At 45.8% G+C, this 22,870-nt stretch overlaps 1 protein-coding gene across 1 annotated transcript in view; it reads right to left on the reverse strand.

The window, feature by feature from the left end:
- Positions 1-22,870, reverse strand: part of LOC105467655 (dynein cytoplasmic 1 heavy chain 1) — a 93,559-nt gene that overhangs the window by 54,759 nt on the left and 15,930 nt on the right. Inside the window, exons 3-19 of the mRNA XM_071099569.1 lie at positions 22,024-22,197; positions 21,531-21,786; positions 21,037-21,223; positions 18,308-18,579; positions 17,989-18,216; positions 16,514-17,590; positions 15,636-15,815; positions 14,571-14,720; positions 10,444-10,590; positions 7,482-7,622; positions 6,942-7,118; positions 6,697-6,807; positions 6,495-6,614; positions 4,213-4,452; positions 935-1,090; positions 681-794; positions 24-134 (exon numbers count right to left, since the gene is read on the reverse strand). Of these exons, the coding sequence (XP_070955670.1) occupies positions 24-134; positions 681-794; positions 935-1,090; positions 4,213-4,452; positions 6,495-6,614; positions 6,697-6,807; positions 6,942-7,118; positions 7,482-7,622; positions 10,444-10,590; positions 14,571-14,720; positions 15,636-15,815; positions 16,514-17,590; positions 17,989-18,216; positions 18,308-18,579; positions 21,037-21,223; positions 21,531-21,786; positions 22,024-22,197 (3,841 nt within the window). The remainder of the gene's footprint in view (positions 1-23; positions 135-680; positions 795-934; positions 1,091-4,212; positions 4,453-6,494; positions 6,615-6,696; positions 6,808-6,941; positions 7,119-7,481; positions 7,623-10,443; positions 10,591-14,570; positions 14,721-15,635; positions 15,816-16,513; positions 17,591-17,988; positions 18,217-18,307; positions 18,580-21,036; positions 21,224-21,530; positions 21,787-22,023; positions 22,198-22,870) is intronic.

Consider the following 22,870-nt stretch of genomic DNA (forward strand, 5'->3'; position numbering starts at 1 on the left):
ACCGTGCGACACTGGTCACCCACCTTCATGTAACCTTTCAGAAGCCTCTGAACAAACTCATAGGACGCATACTGTCGCAACCGGGCAGGGAAGCTTTTCAGCTGGTTCAGGAGGGCATCCAAATTTTGTCGAAGCTGTCGAGAGAAACATAAGATGCTATTTAGCTTGCCGGCATTTCTTTAAATGGAAATATTTCTTTAAAAAATGGTTTCAGGCCGGGCGCGGTGGCTCATGCCTCTAATCCCAGCACTTTGGGAGGCCGAGGTGGGCAGATCACAAGGTCAGGAGATCGAGACCACAGTGAAACCCCATCTCTACTAAAAATACAAAAAATTAGCCGGGCGCGGTGGTGGGCGCCTGTAGTTCCGGCTACTCAGGAGGCTGAGGCAGGAGAATGGCATGAACCCAGGAGGCGGAGCTTGCAGTGAGCCGAGATCGCGCCACTGCATTCCAGCCTGGGGGACAGAGCAAGCCTCCGTCTCAAAAAAAAAAAAAAAAAAAAAAGGTTTCAAAATAAGTTTTACAATATTCTGGACGAATAATGTAAATGACATGCAGGACATTAAGTGACATCTTATGAACTCACAATACAAATACACGAACTTGGCTTGTCACGTTCCTAAATAAGGTCTGTAACTGTTAAAATAGACATACACAAACACCGATTTCATGAGATATACCTTTCGAGGCTGTACTGAAACCCAGGGTTGCTCCTTCATCTGATCGATTTGCTCCCAAACCTTAGAAAGTTCTGACCAAACGCCTTTGAGGTCCTGTAATTCTTCTAAGGCCACCTGTGATTGAGAGTAGTAAAGCAGTTGACTTTGGAAACAGAAATGGCCCCAGAATCTGGCAGGGCCCCGGAGATGAACAAAGTCAATGGCAGAGTCCGGGTGGGGAGCGGGACTCTCCACCCCTCCCCAGTGGTTCATACCTGCACGCGCTCTTCACTGCCACTGAGAAGCCCAGTATCTGTCAATTCCAGCGCCTCCTTGGCCTTTGCACACTTCTCTCTGTCGTCCTTCAGCCTACCAAACTTCCCTTCATATATGGTGAGAGCCTGAAGTGCCTCTTCTGGGCGAAGGTTGCCCTGAAAGCAGAGCACAGAGAATTGGACACAACGTCTCGGGAGAGATGAGCACTGAGGCTTTAAGATGGCGCATGGAGCCCACAGGGCTTCTGGACATTTCGGATTCTTTGCACACATCTTCATCAGGAAACATTCAACAAGATGTCCACTTTGGATGTGTGTACAGTAGCGAATTTAATTTTTACATCAATATTTTACATAAAATAGAATGGTGGAGCATCTCTTGATTTAGCCATTGTCTTACTCAGTACCCTGGAAGGTGGGAGAAGAGGCAGCACAGACTCGGTCTCAAGTGCACATCCCCAGTGATACAAGAGGACAAACCCCCGGGGCCTGCCAGCCATATCCTCCCCAGAGAACACAGTCGTTACATCAGTCACCTAGCTAAGAGAAGAATGAGAAATCAACAGAAACAGACTCTACTTCAGCATTAACACTACTATTGGCATACTTCCTTTTCATTTTGATAACTGTTGAGAGGTGTACAAAATATTGCTGTTTTCTACTAAGGCAAAATATCAAAAAACATTTTACTTAGGCTGGACGCGGTGGCTCACGCCTGTAATCCTATCACTTTGGGAGGCGAAGGCAGGGAGACTGCTTGAGTTCAGGAGTTTCAGACCAGCCTGGGACTTCATCTCTACTAAAAATAAACAGTAAGCTGGGTATGGCGGGGCACGCCTGTAGTTCCAGCTACAATGCTTGATCCCAGGAAACAGAGGCTTCAATGAGCTATGACCACATCACTGCACTCCAGCCTGGGCGACATAGTGAGACTCTGCCTCAAAAAAAATTTTTGGCCGGGCGTGGTGGCTCACGCCTGTAATCCCAGCACTTTGGGAGGCCAAGGTGGGTGGATCATGAGGTCAGGAGATCGAGACCATCCTGGCTAACACAGTGAAACCCCATCTCTACTAAAAAATACAAAAAATTTGCCAGGGGTGGTGGCAGGCGCCTGTAGTCCCAGCTACTCGCGAGGCTGAGGCAGGAGAATGGTGTGAACCCAGGAGGTGGAGCTTGCAGTGAGCTGAGATTGCGCCACTGCACTCCAGCCTGGGCGACAGAGCAAGACTCCGTTTCAAAAAAAAAAAAAAAAAATTTTAACTCTAACACATTACTGGCACCAAGGTGAGGTGATAAAAAATATTCAAATTTTGATGACCAGAATCTTGCTATTACTACTCAACTCCTCCACTGGAGCAAGCACTCATAACCTAGCAGCAATAGCAGCACTGGCAAAAGCAGAGACCATCAAATCAAAATTAAAAACCAAGGACACAGTAGAACCCGCAGGGAGGGGCCCAGCAGCACGGGAGCGGTTACCGGCAGGATGGGACATTCACCAGCAGATCTTTGTGGAAGGCTCAATCTGTCACTGGCCTACTGTAGGAAACTTACATCCCCAAATGAGAAAAAGATTAATATTCAAAATATGTTCACATCTTTTCCATTTGTCTTTTCTATGCTTATATTCCATAAATAAATAAAAATTTAAAAATTTGAAAATTAGAAAGAAAACAAACCACTCGCCTGGGACCCACGATAACCCAATGGGATCAGCATGTAGAGAGGAGAGGGCCCAGGCATTTGCATTTACACGCTCTCCAGATAATTTCATGCGCCCTTAGGAAACCACCAATACAAATAACAAGGGGAGCAGAACATAAAATACATACAATTTTGAATTCCACTCCCACTAAACCAAACACACCGTTATCTACTATCGCCTCCGCCATCAGCACGAGTTGCCAGCCCCCTTCCACACCACCCTCCCCGGCACGGCAGTAGCCACCAAGCCAGCGTCCTCTCATCCACTTCTGTCGCGGCAGCACTACCACCTGCCTTGCCTGTCTCTTCTGGCTCATTTTTTCTCTCTCCCACTGAGCGTCACTCCATGAAGGTAGGAGGCTCTTGTCCTTTTCACTCACTGCTATACCTCCACAACCTAGAACAATGCCTGGAACACAGGTGGTGCTCAATAAATGCTTGAATGCAAGAAGAAGAGTGGATATGGCAGTTTCTGAGTGGTGGCAGGTTTAATGGCTACGGTAACGATGGCAACGGAACCTGCCTCCCCACAACCCACCAGCAGCACTGGCAAAAACAGAGACCATCCAACCAAAATCAAATTAACTAGCAGCAGAAGTGGGAAGCTTGGCCTTTGTCTACAGGAAATTAAATTCTAATTTCTGTGCATATCTACGTAAGAGAATGAATGATCTAAGAACAGAAAAACTTTAATCCTTGAAACCAGCTCCTGAATGCCATTCTGGGTAAAAAGAGGTCTAAGCTGGGCTTCATATTTTCACATTTACTATCTCCATCTGCTTTTTTAACTACAAAAAGGAAAAGAATCTTCAGTACTGGAAAGCTCAGTCACAGCAAGGACTTTTAGGCTTGAAAGAAAGTCACCAGGCCGGGCGCGGTGGCTCAAGCCTGTAATCCCAGCACTTTGGGAGGCCGAGACGGGCGAATCACGAGGTCAGGAGATCGAGACCATCCTGGTTAATACGGTGAAACCCCGTCTCTACTGAAAAGTACAAAAAACTAGCCGGGCGGCCGGGCGCGGTGGCTCAAGCCTGTAATCCCAGCACTTTGGGAGGCCGAGATGGGCGGATCACGAGGTCAGGAGATCGAGACCATGCTGGCTAACACGGTGAAACCCCATCTCTACTAAAAAATACAAAAAAAAAAATTAGCCGGGCGAGGTGGCGGGCGCCTGTAGTCCCAGCTACTCGGGAGGCTGAGGCAGGAGAATGGCGTGAACCCAGGAGGCGGAGCTTGCAGTGAGCTGAGATCCGGCCACTGCACTCCAGCCTGGGCGACAGAGCGAAACTCCGTCTCAAAAAAATAAATAAATAAATAAATAAATAAAAAACTAGCCGGGCGAGGTGGCGGGCGCCTGTAGTCCCAGCTACTTGGGAGGCTGAGGCAGGAGAATGGCGTGAACCCGGGAGGCGGAGCTTGCAGTGAGCTGAGATCTGGCCACTGCACTCCGGCCTGGGCGACAGAGCGAGACTCCGTCTCAACAAATAAAAAAAACAAAAAAAAAAAAGAAAGAAAGTCACCAAATCACACTGCTGGGTGAGGAGTCTCCTGGGTCCCCAACAGGCGGGACTCACCGTGACAGGCTTGGTCTTCTCCCAGTCGGTCAGCAGGTCGGTGGTGCGGCTTTCCACGGCCCGATCCTCCTGGACAATCTTCATTTGCAGGTTTGCCACCTGCTGCTGAATGGCAGAGTCCTTTCGCCGCATGATGTCATTGAAGGCTCCCCACTCTCCCTCGATGTTGTCAATATAAAGCCAGGAAGGTGGGAACTGGAATCTTTGCTTTTCCAGTAAGCGCTGGCCATTGCGGTAGAGCTTTGAGAGTTAACAAATAAATCAAATTTTTTCTTCTATAACAATGATAGAAATTATTAATTAGAGCCCCATGAAAGAGAAGGCACTTGATAGTTATAAAACATGCAAGACTGGCCGGACACAGTGGTTCTCGCCTGTAATCCCAGCACTTTGGGAGGCTGAGGCGGGTGGATTGCTTGAGTCCAGGAGTTTAAGACCAGCCTGGGCAACATGGCAGGACTTCGTTTCTACTTAAAAATAAAAAAATCAGCCGGGCATGGTGGCATGTATCTGTAAGCCCACCTACTCAAGAGGCTGAGGAGATGTGAGGAGATTTGAGGAGGCTTGAGGAGATTGAGGCTGCAGTGAGCTAGGATCCTGCCACTGCACTCCAGCCTGGGTGACAGGTGAGATGCTGCCTCAAACAAAACAAAACACACAAGATCAATACATGTGCTCTTCTCCTAAAACCATTCATCCTAAGACATCATGGCCAGAGGGCGACTTCCTCTGAGAGCCCACTGCAGCTAGTCTGGGTGCTGCACTCCACTGCATCCAGATGGCCCCGGACAGGATACAAAGCAAGGTAGAGCTGGGCTTCACCCTTTATTCCAAGTTATTAAAAGGATACTTGGCCGGGCATGGTGGCTCACGCCTGTAATCCCAGCACTTTGGGAGGTCAAGGCAGGCAGATCACCTGAGGCCAGGAATTCGAGACCACCCTGGCCAACATGGAGAAACCCCGTCTCTACTAAAAATACAAAAACTAGTTGGGCTTGGTGGTGGGCGCCTGTAATCCCAGCTACTTGGGAGGCTGAGGCAGGAGAATTGCTTGAACCTGGGAGGCAGAGGTTGCAGTAAGCCGAGATTGCACCACTGCGAGACTCCATCTCGGAAAACAACAACAACAAAAAACAGAAAAACCCAGATGCCAAGTATCTGCACTGAGTTTTTCATTATTTATTTAGCTTTTTGAGATGGAGTCTTGCTCTGTCACCCAGGCTGGAGTGCACTGGCACGATCTCAGCTCACTGCAACCTCCACCTCCCAGCTTCCAGCGATTCTCCTGCCTCAGCCTCCCGAGTAGCTGGGACTACAGGCACGTGCCACCACACTCAGGTAATTTTTTGTATATCTTTAGTAGAGATGGGGTTTTACCATATTGGCCAGGCTGGTCTCAAACTCCTGACTTCAGGTGATCTGCCCACCTCAGACTCCCAAAGTGCTGGGATCACAAGCGTGAGCCACCACGCCTGGCCTGCACTGAGGTTTTTTTTTTTTTTTTTTTTTTTGAGACGGAGTCTTGCTCTGTAGCCCGGGCTGGAGTGCAGTGGCCAGATCTCAGCTCACTGCAAGCTCTGCCTCCCGGGTTTACGCCATTCTCCTGCCTCAGCCTCCCGAGTAGCTGGGACTACAGGCGCCCGCCACCTCGCCCGGCTAGTTTTTTGTATTTTTAGTAGAGACGGGGTTTCACTGTGTTAGCCAGGATGGTCTCGATCTCCTGACCTCGTGATCCGCCCGTCTCGGCCTCCCAAAGTGCTGGGATTACAGGCTTGAGCCACCGCGCCCGGCCTGCACTGAGTTTTAACAAGCACATCAGGCTGTTGTAATAGAGATGATCTGTGGGCCATACTAAGAAAACAGTGCCTTAAGGGTTGAGTCAGGTCATTCTCTCAGAATGCAAAATACTATAGAAGCCAAATTAAACTAGAGATCTAGCGTGATTTTTAAATTTTTATTTATTTATTTTTTTGAGACAGTCTTGCTCTCTGTTGCCCAGGCTGGAGTGCAGTGGCGCCATCTCAGCTCACTGCAAGCTCCGCCTCTCAGGTTCACGCCATTCTCCTGCCTCAGCCTCCCGAGTAGCTGGGACTACAGGCACCCGCCACCACACCCGGCTAATTTTTTGTATTTTTAGTAGAGATGGGGTTTTACCGCATTAACCAGGATGGTCTTGATCTCCTGACCTTGTGATTCGCCCGCCTCGGCCTCCCAAACTGCTGGGATTACAGGCGTGAGCCATGGCGCCCAGCTGAAAATTTTTAAATATTCATAGAACTCACCTCAACTTGCTTCTCAAACTGCTTGATCTTCCGTTTCAAAGACTGCACATAGGTGATGAAGGTCACTGCATCGGAGGTGCTGGCTGTGTCTACTGAGTGCTGCTCCAACTCTTGGCGGGACTGTTCAGAGAGAGGGGAGCATTTCATCACAGAGCCGGGGTTTACCAGTAGACTGGTTACAGAGACAGTCTTATGTCCTCACCTTTGAGATCTGGGAATGGAATTCCGTCATGTTTGATCCTAGCATCTGCCCAAATTTGCTAAGAACCTCCTTATGCCAAGAGTCATATTTCAAGTTCACCTTAGATTGTACCTGAGGGTGAAACAGCACACAACACATCATCAGCTCTTTTCTGCTGGCATTTATCCTTCCAATGAGTATCAGTCTAACAGAAATATTGCTTTTACACTTCCCTTGATACCTTTCAACTACACAGCAGTGCTCACCTTGCCATAATCTATAACTACTGGTCCAAACTCTTTCTTGGTTTCCGCATTGTCAAAGGTTCCCCTGGCCTTCCTTATTTGGACCAGGAGGGCCTGCCATTTGCTGAGATCTTCCCCAAGTCTGTTATAAATGTTTTCAGCCTGCATGTCCCATAAACACTGATACTGAAGCCAAACCTGCAAATGAAGAACACAGTTAAATAATAGTTTGAGTTTTCATTTTGTAGAATACTAGCACCTCTGACGTTCACATTTCCCATTAAGAAGGTTCATGTCTTTCACCACTGTTAGAGAAATTCTCATTTGAGATTCTCAGAATTTTCATATCAAAAAAGAATAAAACTTACTATTCTCGAATGTCATGGTTAAAACTCCAAAAGATGTATCCTAGCATTTACTCTCTGCTTTGAAAGAGCAAATATAATCCAGCGAACCACACATACAGTCAAGACCTTTTAGCTCCATGTTCTTTATATCTTGTACTCTTAAGCGTCTAGAATAGATCATATGCATATTTGAATGAAATTAGGAGTTTCTTACCTTGACATATTGCTCAACTTCAGTTACAATGCCCATGACAGCAGAATACGACTCTTCCAGGGCAACAGGGCCATCAGGCATCCGTGTTAAAGCATTCCGATAGAATTTCTCTTCCTCAGTCAATTCGTAATGTACACCCACCTGGCCAACCAAAGCCGAAATGAATGCAAGTAGTGTATATGAAAGCGGTAATCTAAGTGTCACCTTTTACTTAAATAAAATGAACCGAAAAAAAGCTCATGGCCAAAATGGCATTTAAGGGGTAACATCCACTTACCCTGGCCACAAGTAACCAGAAAGCCTACTTATATTTAATTCATCAAACCAATACAAGACACATTAATGACAACAGAGAAATGTGGCAATGCAAAAACAGCTGAAGAGTGCATGAAGCCATTTGCTCATTTTAACTGAGTGCTTGTTATGTGCCAGACACTATTCTAGGTACAAAAAGCAGATAAAAAAACCCCTGCTTACTTACACTCTATGGGAGGAGAGATGCGATTAGGGAATCAGCAAAACAGCCAGAATGTCAGGTGGTGAGAGGGAACTACGGAGCAGAGTGAGGACGAGAGGGAGTGTGGGCGCAGCACGGGGAAGGCTGCATTTTCCTTTTTTTTTTTTTTTTTTGAGACGGCGTCTCGCTCTGCCACCCAGGCTGGGGTGCAGTGGCCGGATCTCCGCTCACTGCAAGCTCTGCCTCCCGGGTTCACGCCATTCTCCTGCCTCAGCCTCCCGAGTAGCTGGGACTACAGGCACCCGCCATCTTGCCTGGCTAGTTTTTCGTAGTTTTAGTAGAGACGGGGTTTCACCGTGTTAGCCAGGATGGTCTCCATCTCCTGACCTTGTGATCTGCCCGCCTCAGCCTCCCAAAGTGCTGGGATTACAGGCTTGAGCCACCGCGCCCGGCCTGAAGGCTGCATTTTCAATAGTGAGGTCAGGAAAGGCCTCGCTGAGAAGGGGAAAGTTGCGAGAAACCAGGAAGAGGGGAGGGGTAAGTTGTGAATATTTGCCGCCAAGGATTCTGAGTTGAGATCAACAAATGTGAAGGCGTAGGGGCAAGAGTCTACCAGCATGTTTGAGGACCAGCAAGACTGCAGTGTGACGGGGCAGAGCCAGTGAAGGAAGCAGCAGCAGCAGCTGAAGTCAGAGAAACAATAAGCAGCACATTACACGGGGCCCAGCAAGCTGCTGGGGCTTTGGTTTTCATGAGTGAGATAGGAAGTCATTCAAGGGCTCCGAAAAGAGTGTCAGGATTGACTCAGAATCTAAGACTTGCTTTGGCTGCTGTGTTGAAAACAGATTTTAGGGAGGCAAAGGCAGAGAGAACAGATAGGAGGGAACATGAATAATTCAAGTGAGAGGTGATGGTATCTTGTACGGAGTGGGTCCAGTGAACAGCTCGGCATTCATTTTCAAGAGACACACAATGGGAGGCAAGGACAACACCACGATTTTTGGCCTGAATGAGCTGAAGGATGGGAAGTGAAAGACTGAGGGAAGATCAAACTCGGGGAGGCAGGGCTCAAGAGGTGCTCAGTGTGACGCCACTCCCAGACAGCCAAGTGGAGATGCCATGCTGGCAGCTGGCCAGACAAGCCTGGATCGGGAGAAGAGGTCAGCTGGAGATATGAACACAGAGCTGTCAGCTTGCAGGTGGCATTTAAAGTCAGTAAGACTAGATGAGACCACAAAGACAGTGCACAGGAGTGGAGAGGGAATGGAACATTTCGAGGGAGTTTAAGGGGAAGGCAAAAGAGGAACCAATAAAGGAGACTAGCCACTGAAGTGGGAGGAGAACCAGGAGGCACGGTGTTCTGAAGAGTCCAGTGCATCACGCAGGAGGCAGCTTCCATCAAATCCTGCAGTTAAGAGGTGAGGCAAAGACAGAGAAGCCCACTAGTCAGCAGGGTGGGACCGCGGGCGATCACACAGAACAGTGCTGGAGGAGGCTGGATGAGCGCCTGAGAAGGGAGCTTCCTTATGAAGATTGCAGGGGACGTGGGGTCCCGTTTAGGTACTGAAAGAAGACCCAGAAGAGAGGGAAGAACAGCTGAACAAGAGTGAGGGGATGGGCTCTAGGGAACAAGGAGACTGCTGGCTTTAGTTTGTTAAATTTGGAGATAAGCAAGAGAATGATGCAAACAGAAACGAGGCTGGTCAAAAACAGAAGCATGATGAGAAAGACGCTAAGGATTGTATGTAGACTCCTTGAAGGGCAGAAGCCAATATCCAGAGCTTGGTTCTGATTAGCTGGACAGTGCCCAGCATTAGGTGAAACACTACCACGATTTTGGTCATAGGCAATTAACTACCTAAAAAAAAAAATCCTAAAAGATCTGAGTTTATGTTCAAAGTTAAGAAAAGGGATAATGTCTTAACAAGATCACTAAATTCTGGAAGAGTCTGCAATAGCAGAAGTTGCGCCATCTTTTTATTGAAAGTCACTGGTTCTGTTTAGAAGTGACACTGGGGACTAAATTGTCTTTTGAGCTTTCTTTTTGCTCTAAAAATTTACCACGAGTATATTATATCTGAGATTTGCTTTAAGATAATCTGGTGGGGGTGGAGAGGTAGGGAAGAAAATATAAATAACATTGGCCATATATTGATAAAGCTGTGTGGTGGGGGACTCTTGATTCCCTCAACTTTTGTGTATGTTTTAAAATTCCCCTAATAAAAAGTGGGGGGTGGGGAGGAGAGGGAGAAGCAGGAATTGAGATTCCCAAAGAAGCTCATGGACAGAAGTTCAAAGAGACTACTGAGACCAAGCTACAAATGCCAAGTAACTAGTTGGAAAAAAAGGTCAGGGCACAAAAAGCCTCCCTAACTTTCCCCTGGGATGTCTGGAGTTTGTAAACAACATCAAGAGCTTATGTAAAGAAGCACCATGAAGAAGTGGTATCACGAGCCCATGAGAAGCCTGGTCAGAGGCGTGTGCTTCAAGTCGCCGAAGGCTTACCTGGTACCTCTGACTCTGGATCCTGGGGAGAGACAGGACAACCATCTTCCAGGCAAACATTTCCTGATACAGCTTGTATCTGCACTCTTCAATTGGCGGATTCAAGTAGATTACCTGATTGGTTATTCTTAGCTCATGAACGACATTCTGTGAAAGAAAGGTTTCATTTTTTACTCAGCAATCTATTTCAATACAATTTTTTTTGTTTTAAGACAGAGTTTCACTCTTATTGCCCAGGCTGCAGTCCAATGGAGCAACCTTGGCTCACTGCAACCTCCGTCTCCGGGGTTCAAGTGATTCTCCTAAGCCTCCCAAGTAGCTGGGATTATGGGCATGTGCCACCACGCCCAGCTAATTATACATTTTTAGTAGAGATGGGTTTCAGCATGTTGGTCAGGCTGGTCTCAAACTCCTGATCTCAGGTGATCCACCTGCCTTAGCCTCCCAAAGTGTTGGGATTACAGGCGTGAGCCACCATGCCAAGTCCTTTGGTTTTTGTTTTCTTGAGATAGGGTCTCACTCTCTCACCCAGGCTGGAGTGTTGTGGCGTCATGGCTCACTTGACATTCTGGGCTCAAGCAATCCTCCTGCCTCAGCCCCTCAGGTAGCTGGGACCACAGGCATGCACCATTACACCCAGCTGATTTTTGTTTTGTTTTTGTTTTTTTTGAGACGGAGTCTCACTCTGTCGCCAGGCTGGAGTGCAGTGGTACCATCTCGGCTCACTGCAAGCTCCGCCTCCGGGTTCAAGCCATTCTCCTGCCTCAGCCTCCCAAGAAGCTGGGACTACAGGCATGCACCACCATGCCCAGCTAATTTGTGTGTGTGTGGGGTTTTTTTTTTTCACTCTTGAAATACAGAATTTTATTTAGAAACTGTTTAAAATAGAAAAAAACCCTGTCAAGAAAGACCAGGTGGAAAAATGGGTTCCCAATAAAACGGAATTTTAGGGCAAAAGAAGTCTAAGAAGCCACACAAAAGGAACAGCACCACTGCCGTCTGAACCATGGCTGGTCACTCACATTTTCTGGCACCGTTAATCACTGAGTCTGGTTTCCTCTGAACTCCACACAGCACGCACTACACAACAATTTTATCATACAACACTTGCTTTCTACACACATTTCAGGACAAGCTACCACCAGAAACAAATCAATACAAATACATCAGAGGCTGAACAATCTCAGTAGCAGGTGAGACACATTTTGCAGAATCCTGCCAAAAAAGGAACTGAATAGGCTGTGGGCAAAGCAAATAAGGGAGAGTTAAGGAATGAAATATTTTAAATATTAATAATTAATTAAGACACGGTACTGTATTTTCTGCAAAAGAAAATTAACATTTAGTAACACACTAATGAATTTTATCTCCAAAGAGATTAGTGCACGGCAAAGTATTTGGATTACAGTGGAGAGCTGTGGACAGCAGACACTGAAAACACGCCAGTCTGGCAGATCCCAAGGTAACGATGGCCTTCACTGACCACTCCCTTTGCCAGAGGTCCAGAAAGAGCTTGCAGCATGATCACCTGCCTGCTGGACTTCAACTCTAAGCATCAAACTTCAAGGAGCCAAAGAGGAGTCCCCAGTGGGCAAGGGGAGCAGAGAAGAGAAACGTGGTAAATGTAAACCTAAAAGACAGTAAAATGGGATACAATCCCCATTCAAATCCCAGAGATGTGGGCAAGTCCCCAAAACTAGTTGTTAGATTAAAAAACTGAGCACACCTCACTTCCCCAAAAACATAATACATAGAAATTTCGGGGATAACTGGAAAAATAGAGAAACGCTCAGTGAAAACTGAGCTCTTCAACTCGAACATCTCAGGGCTGAAACACAACCTCTATTATCCAGGCAACGATGCCTCTTGCTTTTTAGCAGGAATGCAATTGGTCAATGACACCAAATAACTTTACAGGGCAACTTTTAAAATGTTCCTTTTAGACCAAAGCCTAGGCCTAGCCTTGCAAGACCTGTGACAGCAGCTTCCAAAGGTTCCAAGGTCTGGCCCTTCCTTCTCAGACACGATGTCAAACGCAAAATCTCCTGTCATGTTACATTTTATATTTTGAAATATGGAAGCATATTTTGAATACTCTTAAGGCATTTATTTATTACAGCATTCTCTGATTTCACATTAGCTTAAAACTGAGTCTTTCCATTTCTCCACTGAGGTGGCCACCTCAGCACATTACACAACACCTTCTCCCACACTCAGTGTGACCTGCATCCACACGGTCAGCCCCACGGCCAGCCTCTTTGTCTCCCAGGTGAACCAACTACATGTTAATACTGCTCTGCTACAAGGTAAAAGCTCCTACCTCAAACTTACTGGAAAAGGAGTGAAACGTCTGCAAAGTGCTCTTTAAGAAGAGGCACTTTTTGCTTATGAAAAGAAACCAGTGAGTCCTCTAAGGATAACGAAAGTGCTCTAAGGATAACAGGTACTCAATGAACCTTCATCTGATGGGACATAAGTATATGACGATGTCTCAATATAACGACCTTGAGACCTGAGAAATTAGTACCACTGAAGCAGTGATACAAGTCAGGTTATCAGTTGTCGGGCAATGACTCAGGTTGACCAAGGTCAGGTAAGTCTGTGCCACCTGCCAGTGCTTTAAGCTAAACAAGAATTCCAACTTAGTCTCCACTAGACAGTCATGTGTTGCTGAACAACAGGGACACGTTCTGAGAATCACGGTTAGGCGATTCTGTCACTGTGAAACTCCACAGCATGTACCTACACAAGTCGAGTTGACAGAGCTGACTGCCCACCTAGGCTACGTGGCATGGCCGATCGCTCCTGGGCTGCAAATCTGCACAGCATGGTACTGTACTGAATACTGCAGGCAACTGGAACACAATGGTAAGTATCTGTGTATCTAAACATATTTCAACATAGAAAACGGACAGTAATGGGAGGCTGAGGCAGGAGAATGGTGTAAACCCGGGAGGCGGAGCTTGCAGTGAGCTGAGATCCGGCCACTGCACTCCAGCCTGGGCAACAGAGCGAGACTCCGTCTCAAAAAAAAAAAAAAAGAAAAGAAAAAGAAAAGGGACAGTAAAAATATGGTATTGTAATCTTCAGGACCACCATTGTATATGTGGTCTGTCGTTGACTGAAATGTCATTATGCAGTGCATGACTGTAATTGCATCAATTCAGAAACACTCATTTGCTTCTCTGGGACTTGGTATTCTAAAAAGTATGCTCTGGGGATGAATATCCAATAATAGTAATAGTCAAAGGTAAAAATAGAAATATTCAAAAATGAAAACATTTTTCAAGTGTAAGGGAAAAAAATAAAAAGGTAAAGTGTAGGTAGGGAAACAAAGCCAACTGTTTCTCCCAGATCAAAGATTTTACTGTTTTGTGAGGCCTTTTTATTGGTGAATATAACACAAATACTACAAACACTTACTGTAAGGTGGATTCCTTCGTAACCACCACCAACAGCAGCAGATAGGGCCTGCTTACACAGTGCTAGTTGACAGAAGCATTCAGTTGTGTAGAAAGCTTGCTAAGCTCCACACCAATGGGGAAGAGATGGCTCGGGAGGCACAGACTACTACTCTGTGCGGTGGCCACCGTGTGCCACCTTCTTCCCAGGGATGTGGACTGAGACCTTTGTTAAAACAGTAGAGTACGTTTCAACGTCACGGTCTGAACACTTTCTTCTGGTGGATTACCTGCAGTTCTTGAAATAATTTACTGCATGAATGTTGGGTAAGACATTTTTTTCCACAGTGTAGTTTTCTTTTCCAAAATTTAATTTTTCATTTTTTAGGACTTAAAATAATTATTTTAGACTTACAGGAGAGTTGCAAGGGAAGTACAAGGAGTTTCCACATATCCTCCACCAGCTTTCTCTAATGTTAACATCTCACATGAGAGTGAGGGATTTTGGAAAAGGAGCGCAGAGGTGACCTGCCCTTCCCTTCCCATCACATCACATCGGAGGGCACATGACACCTGCACATCGCCCGGGTGAGGCTGACCTTCATCACCTGGTTAAGGTGGCATCTGCCAGGTGTCCACACTAAGTGACCTTTTCATAGGTGCTTTTTAACGGGAGAGTTTTGTTATCGTACTTACTAGCAAATAGAATGCCACAGAAGTACTCACTTTGATCTTTGGCTCTCCACCAGGCTTGTGACTAACTTGTGGAGCATCCGTGTCCATGTCAACTTCTGCTTTATCTTCAGCTTGTCCAAGAAGAACCTGGGTCCAAGCTCTTAGGCCAGCTTGCAGACGGACGCCCAATATTCTTTCAATCTACAGACAATGTTATATCAGAGAATAGTGTTTCTTCTAAAAGTTAGCTCACAAAGCAAGTTAATTAGAAAGTGGTAGGTGTTTCAGATCAAAGATACACAGTTCCTAACTATAAGCCTTCATCTCTCTCTTCTCAGAATCTCACTTTCTCCCAGCCGCAGATCACTTGTTAGGCTGTGTTCTCCATCTTTGGATACCGAATCACCAATCCTTCACAACCTGTAACCTCTGCTATAAAATATCCTCCTCCCCAGCACTCTCCTCTGGCGTGCTCTCTGAAGTCCACCAATGAGAAAAGGAATGGATTGGTAAGCGTGAAGAAAAGCAAGGAAGGGCAAATAGGAAGCTATCAAATATCCAGCAAATAAAGGGAGCACTTTCTCCTCCCTCTTGTCTCCCTGCTTCCAACTTAAACTTGATGTGAGTACTGACATGCAGTATCATAATTCAGTTCCTTTTTTGTGTGTGTGACAGGGTCTCACTCTGCCACACAGGCTGGAGTGCAGTGGTGCAATCTCAGCTCACTGCAACCTCCGCCTCCTGGGCTCAAGTGACCTCCCGCCTCAGCTTCCTGAGTAGCTGGGACTACAGGTGCTCGTCACCACACCTGGCTAGTTTTTGTATTTATAGTAGAGATAGGGTCTTGCTATGTTGCCCATGCTGGTCTTGAACTCCTGGGCTCAAGCGATCTGCCTGCCTCGGCCTCTCAAAATGCTAGGATTACAGGCATGATGAGCCACTGTGCCTGGCCACAATTCAGTTCTATCATTAGTTAAATGAGAGAGATTTTGGAGGGGAAGTGAACTATCACAGATAATTTCCAGGGAAAAATACTTTTTAGTGACAAACTAACAAACTTACTGGAGGGTAAGCAGAAGAAAAAGGAGGAACACGCAAGCAAATTCTAACCCTTACCTCCATGTCAAGCTTGTTGACCCAGATGGGCAAATTGGAATAGGAGTGCAGATTTAAGTCATCCACTGCTTTCTGGACTCTGTTCAAGATCTCTGAGAATGTCTTATGGTCATACATACAAGTTTCCAAGGAACGGACCTCTAGGTCTATTTTTTCTTCAATGATCAGCAGATCATCCACCTGAAGGAAGAAATATTTAATATTTAAAACACCCACTCACACTCTGTTCCTTTATTCTCACACAACGTTCTCCTCGGGTATTATACATTGACAAATGCTCCAGGCAGTTCTTCCATAAGAAGCTAATCCTAGCTGCTGGGGTGAGAACACTAATCCCCACTCGCATGTCCTTGCAGAGGGAAGGAAAATGCGTGGAGCCTCCCCAGCTTCTCTTCCCTTACTCCCACTCACGGGAGGGGTGGCCTCTGACGGGTAAATGTGCGAGAAGGAAACAAACGTGCTCTGTTCAGCTCCTCCTGTGACTGGTGAGCCAGCCTCGCTGTCGTATGCGTCTGCTCTGCTGGCAGCCGCGGGCTCTGGGTAGGTCATTAGCAGGCCTCCATGGCTGCAGACCTAGAGCCTGCTCTGCATTCAGCTGCATCAGCAGTAACACTGCATTCTGCTCTCTGTCAGACTCCTGGGTCCTTTAGCTCTCCACTTGTTTCTAAACTCAGGTTGTTACTTAATGGCCTCCCTGAAGCCCCAGCGCCATCTAACAGCCTGGTGAGTACAAAGGGTCGTCCTCCCTTGCAGCTCACACGGCCGTATGCTGCATCAACCATGCATGCCTTCTTCGGGAGACCTGGTGTTTTAGCTGAGCTCGCTATTACCGTGCTTCATTCATTACCAGGACACCTGAGGATTACACGAGAGCATACCTTTTCTTGGAAGTTGAAGACAGTCTCTGCTAAGCGCTGTACATACGGGTCAAGTTTGTAGGATTCCCACACCAACGCAATGCCTTCTGCGATCAGGGCCTGCACTTCCTTTTTCAAGCCAGCCACCAAAAGCGAAATGGTGTTCCGCTCCTCCACCTTCTCGCAGGTCCGTTCATAGGTACGAACGCTCTCGATCAGTGAGATGGCAAATGGGTAAAGCTGGTTTGCTTGATGGGCTTTGTTCACAATCGCCAGTGGGACTCGGAAACCAAGCCACTTGAGGTTCCGGACTTCTTTGGATAGTGTGATAATCTCAGGAAGAAAGTTAACTTTCAGCTTAAGCACATTTCCAGTTCGGCCCCGAACCCGAGTACTTTCAATAGTGAAAATGCGCCCCGAGACACCGAGGTTGCGCTGCTGCACCTTCCTTGCCCAGTCATCAAAGATCTCCTGTGTGTTAAGCTTCATACGGAAGCTGTCTCCATCCTGCTTCAGCTTCTGCCCCTCCACGTGATTTTCCCAGCCCTTGCCGAGGACATCTTCCACCCGCTTCATGTAGGCTGTCAGCTGCCTGTCGATCTGTTTAGCCCAGATGATAGACCCCGACACAGGGGGCAAGTCACGAACATGACTCATCTTACAAGCCTGACTCTGTGGGTACTGGACCTTGAACTTGTCGTGAAGAGACTCGATGTCATCTTTCACACGCTGGATCAGCTGGGTCTGGTATTCGCGAATGGCCCCACGGATGTGAGGTCTGACAAACAGTGCATTAAACCTCGAGAAAATCCTGAACATCTCGTTGGCATTCTTGGCTGTGCCAAGCTGATCTCGAAGGCGAGCAGTGATCCGGGTCTCCACTCTGTCGATCCTCTCATCGTACCTCTTCATCGCAGCCTCCCAGGCTTCCGTGCCCTCTTTGGAAACATCCAGCCCGTCCACTTCCTTGACGTTCTCATAAGCAAGGTTTACTTCCTCAATGGCATTCGCATCTGCAGCATCAAAGAGAACCTCAGCCACTTTCATATCTTGGGGTTCGGGGACCTCTCCTTGATTCTGTTGTGCAACTGCTGTGACCTAAAGGAGAAAGATATGTAATCAAGAAATGCTGACCAATGAAGGCTTTAAAATTTATTTTAAACTGGGCACAATTGCTCACGCCTATAATCCCAGCACTTTGGGAGGGTGAGGCGGGTGGATCACCTGAGGTCAGGAGTTCGAGACCAGCCTGGCCAACATGGTGAAAGCCTATCTCTACTTAAAATATAAACAATTAGCCGGGCATGGTGACAGGCGCCTGTAATCCCAGCTACTCGGGAGGCTGAGGCAGGAGAATCACTTGAACCCAGGATGTTGCGGAGGTTGCGGTGAGCCGAGATTGCGCCACCGCACTCCAGCCTGGGCAACAAGAGTGAAACTTCATCTCAAAAAACAAACAAAGAAAAACCCACAAATTTTTAGAATGCAAATCGTACCTGTGGCCTCAGGACCCTGACGATAACAGCTCTCAGCTGTTCATGCTGGCGTCTAAATTTCCTCATCTGGTCAAGGCGAGCCTGCAGCTTCCTGTGGGCAGGGTTGATACGCCACACCATCTTCAGATTTTCTTCCCTTTTTCTTTTGACGATGTCTCTCAACAATACCTGAAGTTTCTCATACTCATCATCCCAAGTCTGAAAAACTTCAAAGCATGCTACCATAACCTAGGATATAATTTCAAAAATGAGGCTTATTATTAAGACATATTTTCATCTAAATGTCTTGAGGTTAGTTTTCTAATATATTCAAACTTACTTTTTCAAATTCTTCATAAGCAACATGCATCAATTTCCTAGTGCCCAATACTTTGAGTAATTGAGAACTCAAGTCTCTTGAAATTGCCTCCACTAAACGCAGTGCCCTCTGAATAGGATATTTTGTGTTTCGGATCTTTCTCAAATGGGTGAAAATGGCAACAAGTGCCTGTCTTATTTTGTCCAGCTCTGTGGCAGACAGCAAATCATTCAGAGGGAAATCTTTCATCAGAGGATTATAGTCATTCACGGTTTCCAAAGCCTGTTTTAGACCTATATTAACAGAGAAAGAGTTAATGGTTTTCACATAAAGTAACAAAACTAAGTAAACTAAAATGTGCAATTACAATGGAACATTTTGATGTTGCAAAAGATCTAGCGAGACAAAAACCACTCACATTTGAAAAAACGTTATTAACAGGATAACTCTAGCGTTGTTCCATTTTTGCTTATTTAAGAGTACGAGCCAACTCACATATACTCTAAAGGCTGAAGGTGGCAGCCTCAGAGAATTTACCTTGCTTTGCTTTCTACATCAGCGCCCCCAACATTTCTGGCAACAGGGACCAGTTTCATGGAAGACGATTTTTCCACAGACGGTTGGGGGGGCAGCGGGGTGGGTAGTTTCCAGGTGATTTGAGCGCATTGCATTTATTGAGCACTTTATTTCTATTATTTTATTTTGTTTTGTTTTTTTGAGACGGAGTTTTGCTCTGTTGCCCAAGCTGGAGTGCAGCGGTGTGATCTCGGCTCACTGCAACCTCCGCCTCCCAGGTTCAAGCGATTCTCCTGCCTCAGCCTCCCAAGGAGCTGGGACTACAGGCGCCCGCCACCACACCCGGCTAATTTTTTGTATTTTTAGTAGAGACAGGGTTTCACTGTGTTATCCAGGATGGCCCTAATCTCCTGACCTCATGATCCGCCCACCTCAGCCTCCCAAAGTGCTAGGATTACAGGCATGAGCCACCGCATCCAGCCTATTTCTATTATTATTATTATTACATACTCACCATAATGTAGAATCAGTGGGAACCCTGAGCTTGTTTTCCTGCAACTAGGCGGTCCCATCTGGGGGTGATGTGATGGGAGACAGTGGATAGATCATTAGATTCTCACAAGGAGTGCACAATCTACATCCCTCGCGTGCGCAGTTCCCAGCAGGGTTTGTGCTCCTATGAGAATATAATGCTGCCACTGATCTGACAGGAAGCAGAGCTCAGGCAGTAACGCTCACTCACTGCTGCTGGTCTCCTGCTGTATGGCCTGGTTCCCAACAGGCTGCGGACTGGTACCAGTTGGGGACTGGGGGTTGGGGACCCCTGTTCTATATTATTTTAACGTTCTATCAGTCACAATTAAATTTAGAAGAACTAAAGTTTTATCCGTGAGAACATTAAAATTTAAGTTTTACATTCATGGTTTAATTTAGGTGAATGTATTACTAACTACGGACATGGAATCATGAAAGTGCTTGGATCCTAATCTATTTATTGACTTTCTTTGGCATAAGATCAAAAAAAGTATTAGGAAAAATACAAAGGTTTCAGAGGTGTTAAAAAAATCAAAGTATACATTTCAGCATAGCGAATGTGCAGGTAATGCGTGCAATGTGATCGAAGTAACCGGAACGTTTCTACTTGCAGTTTCCTCTGACATTTAAGACGCGGGTATCACACGTTTTTTGGGGGAAGTGAGAACATGACAACGGCTACTGTCTTAATTACTTGTTCTAACACGTCTTCTCTGAGCACAGAGTTGAACAGAAATGCCTTATAATGCCTCCTGTTCAAACACTGTAGACCTAGTACGTGCTCACGCAGCTCAGCCAAGTTTTAAAGTTTTTAAAAGAATTTAAAAATAATCATAATAATGACTGTGAGTGGTAGCTCATGCCTGTAATCCTAGCACTTTGGGAGGCCAAGGCGGGAGGACTGCTTGAGACTAGGAGTTCAATACCAGCATAGGCAACATGGCAAGTCCCCATTTCTACAAAAATTAAAAAATTAGTTGGACATAGCGGTGCATCCCTTGTAGTCCCAGCTACTTGGGTGGTTGAGGTGGGAGGATTGCTTGAGCCTGGGAACTCTAGGCAGCAGTGAGCTATGATCATGCCACTGCATTCCAGCCTGGGCAACAAAGTGAGACCTCCATCTCTTAAAAAAAATAAATTTTAAAAAGAAATAAAAACAAAACAAAACAAAACAACATCACTGGCACTGTTCTCCACTCAGAAAACTAAATTCATTTTGGTCACTTATCAGAATAGGAAGGAAGACAAAGAAGAGAAAGGGGCAAGTAAAAAGAAGAAGAGAAAGCGGTACGGACTAGTTCTTTTTCCACAACCCTCTGGACAAACAGAACTGCTTTAATGGAACCACCTTCTTGCCTGGCCTGTCAAAAGCACACCTGACTTTGTGCCAATAGTACAGCCGACTCATGGAGATGACTCATGGAGCCGCGCAGTGGGAAACAAGAAGGAATCTGTGCTCATACCTAGAGACTGTTTCACATTCTTAAAACCCCTGAAGGGAAAGGGGAAAGCTAAGTGTGCAGGAGAATAATTTTCATTACTTGGAACTGAAGGAAAAGATAAGATGTGATGTAAAAGAGGAAATCGTTAAAAATGACAGTACATCTAGAAAACTATAGTTTTCATTTAAATTATCAAGTAAGATCTCATAAAAGCCAGATCAATAACTTACTGATCAGATTATTAGTTCTAGTTGTTACCTGTGTCAGTGTCAAAACTGACGGTGGCATGGAAGCGCTTGCCATGTTTCAAGATATCCAGAGTCAGGAGAACTTCCGGGCTCTCCCGTTTCTCCTGGATGCGGTATAACGCACGTTCCAAGTTTAGCCAAAAACTAATTTCCTGTAAGGCAGTTCCCGATGCAGGATCTCGATCCAGTTTGGTCACCTTTGAAAATAAAATAACATCCAAGGGTATTCACTAAAGGTAGAGATATCGTTAACTAAACACATGCATTACAACGCAATTTTATGCTCAATGCTCTATCAGGGTGCCGACTGAAGCAATCTCACGCTGTCCCCTGACCATTCCGCCTAGACCAAGGCTCGTCCTGCACTGAACAGTCTCAGCACCAAGAGGAGGCACCACTAACACGTTACCACGTAATTTACCTCACTGACAAAATCCAGATCAGCTTACCCAAACATATTAAAGAGTAACATATTTTACATAACTTTCAATCCTGTGCTCTTACTTTTTGAATTTCTCGGATCCAGCGGTTGACTCCAGACTGTAACTGATTAAGAAATGTCGGGTCTTCAACCTTATCACCAAAGTCTGTAACTTTCGGCTTTTCTCCACGCTCATAGCACTGTTTTGCAACATTGGTGATGATGGGATGAATCGGCAGGCTGATTTCCGGAATTTCAATATTTTGCTGCAAGTGAAGCAGTCCCATTTCGAGTTCTGCAATCTTCTTTTCAACCGAAGGAGCCATCTTGTCACCATCCCTGAAATGACATTGCACACCTCAACATTTAGTGTGCTACTGGTCTCCAAGGAGAGTCTATCATTTCAGGTCTGTCAAATAGCAACGACACACATATTTATTAATGCACAGGGTTTATATCCCCTTGGTTCACTAGCTTTACCCTCCCAATTCCCAAGTTTTACACTGAGTTCTACACTATCTCGTGAACATTAAGTGAAATATAACATTCAAACCACAGAAGAAAACTGGTTTTTACCTGTCTGCCTTGCCAGACTCTCTAATATAGGACTTAAAAAAAGGAGCCACCGCATTGCTAATGAAAGAATGCAATGTTTCGTAGGGCGAGTCTTCACTGAGTGTAAGGACCCGGAGCTGAGAAGAGACGGGTTTATCGGCATCAATCACAGGAGTACGTTTAATGAATGCCAAGCTAAAAAGAAAAATAAAACAAGAAATTAGAAAAGTTACACTCCTAATTAGGCTTATTAACTTAAAAATCATACTAAGAATATACTGAAGTGTTGTTTTTCTAATAGTGAAATGCACTGCTTGTCTTTCTTTAGTACATACGTGAGAGCTACTAAATCAAGGTTATGGTTATAGAATGTGAACAAACACGAAACCAGGCAAAGTTAACTTGTCTCATACATGGGTTGAATTCATAATATTGGCCTAAAACGAACCTGCCCTAGAAATACAAGTTATGAGCCAAGTAGTACTTAAATCTGATCTTACACTAATTTGTAACATTTATTTACTGTACTAAGTAAACAAAAGTTGCTCGCTGGTTAAAGTGACAAGAGGGCATTCCAGGCTCCCTTTAGCCTGGTCCTACTCAACTCTTCCTGTTTCACCTCCTGCTATGTATCCTTTTTCCCACCCTGAGACACCACTTAGACCAGATGTCCCATTCCCTAAACACATCATGTGCTTTGTGCCTTTGCTTACGAAATCTATATTCATCTGCCGAAATTCTAACCCTCAAAACTCAATTCCAGTGTGACCTCTTCCGTGGGCTTCCCCTAATCAGAAGCAATCTCTCCAATCTTCATGTTTCCATTGTATTTTGACAAGCATTACAATTAGTTACGTATCTGCCAATC

This window comes from Macaca nemestrina, chromosome 7, assembly GCF_043159975.1.
Source record: "Macaca nemestrina isolate mMacNem1 chromosome 7, mMacNem.hap1, whole genome shotgun sequence".
Lineage (NCBI taxonomy): Eukaryota > Metazoa > Chordata > Mammalia > Primates > Cercopithecidae > Macaca > Macaca nemestrina.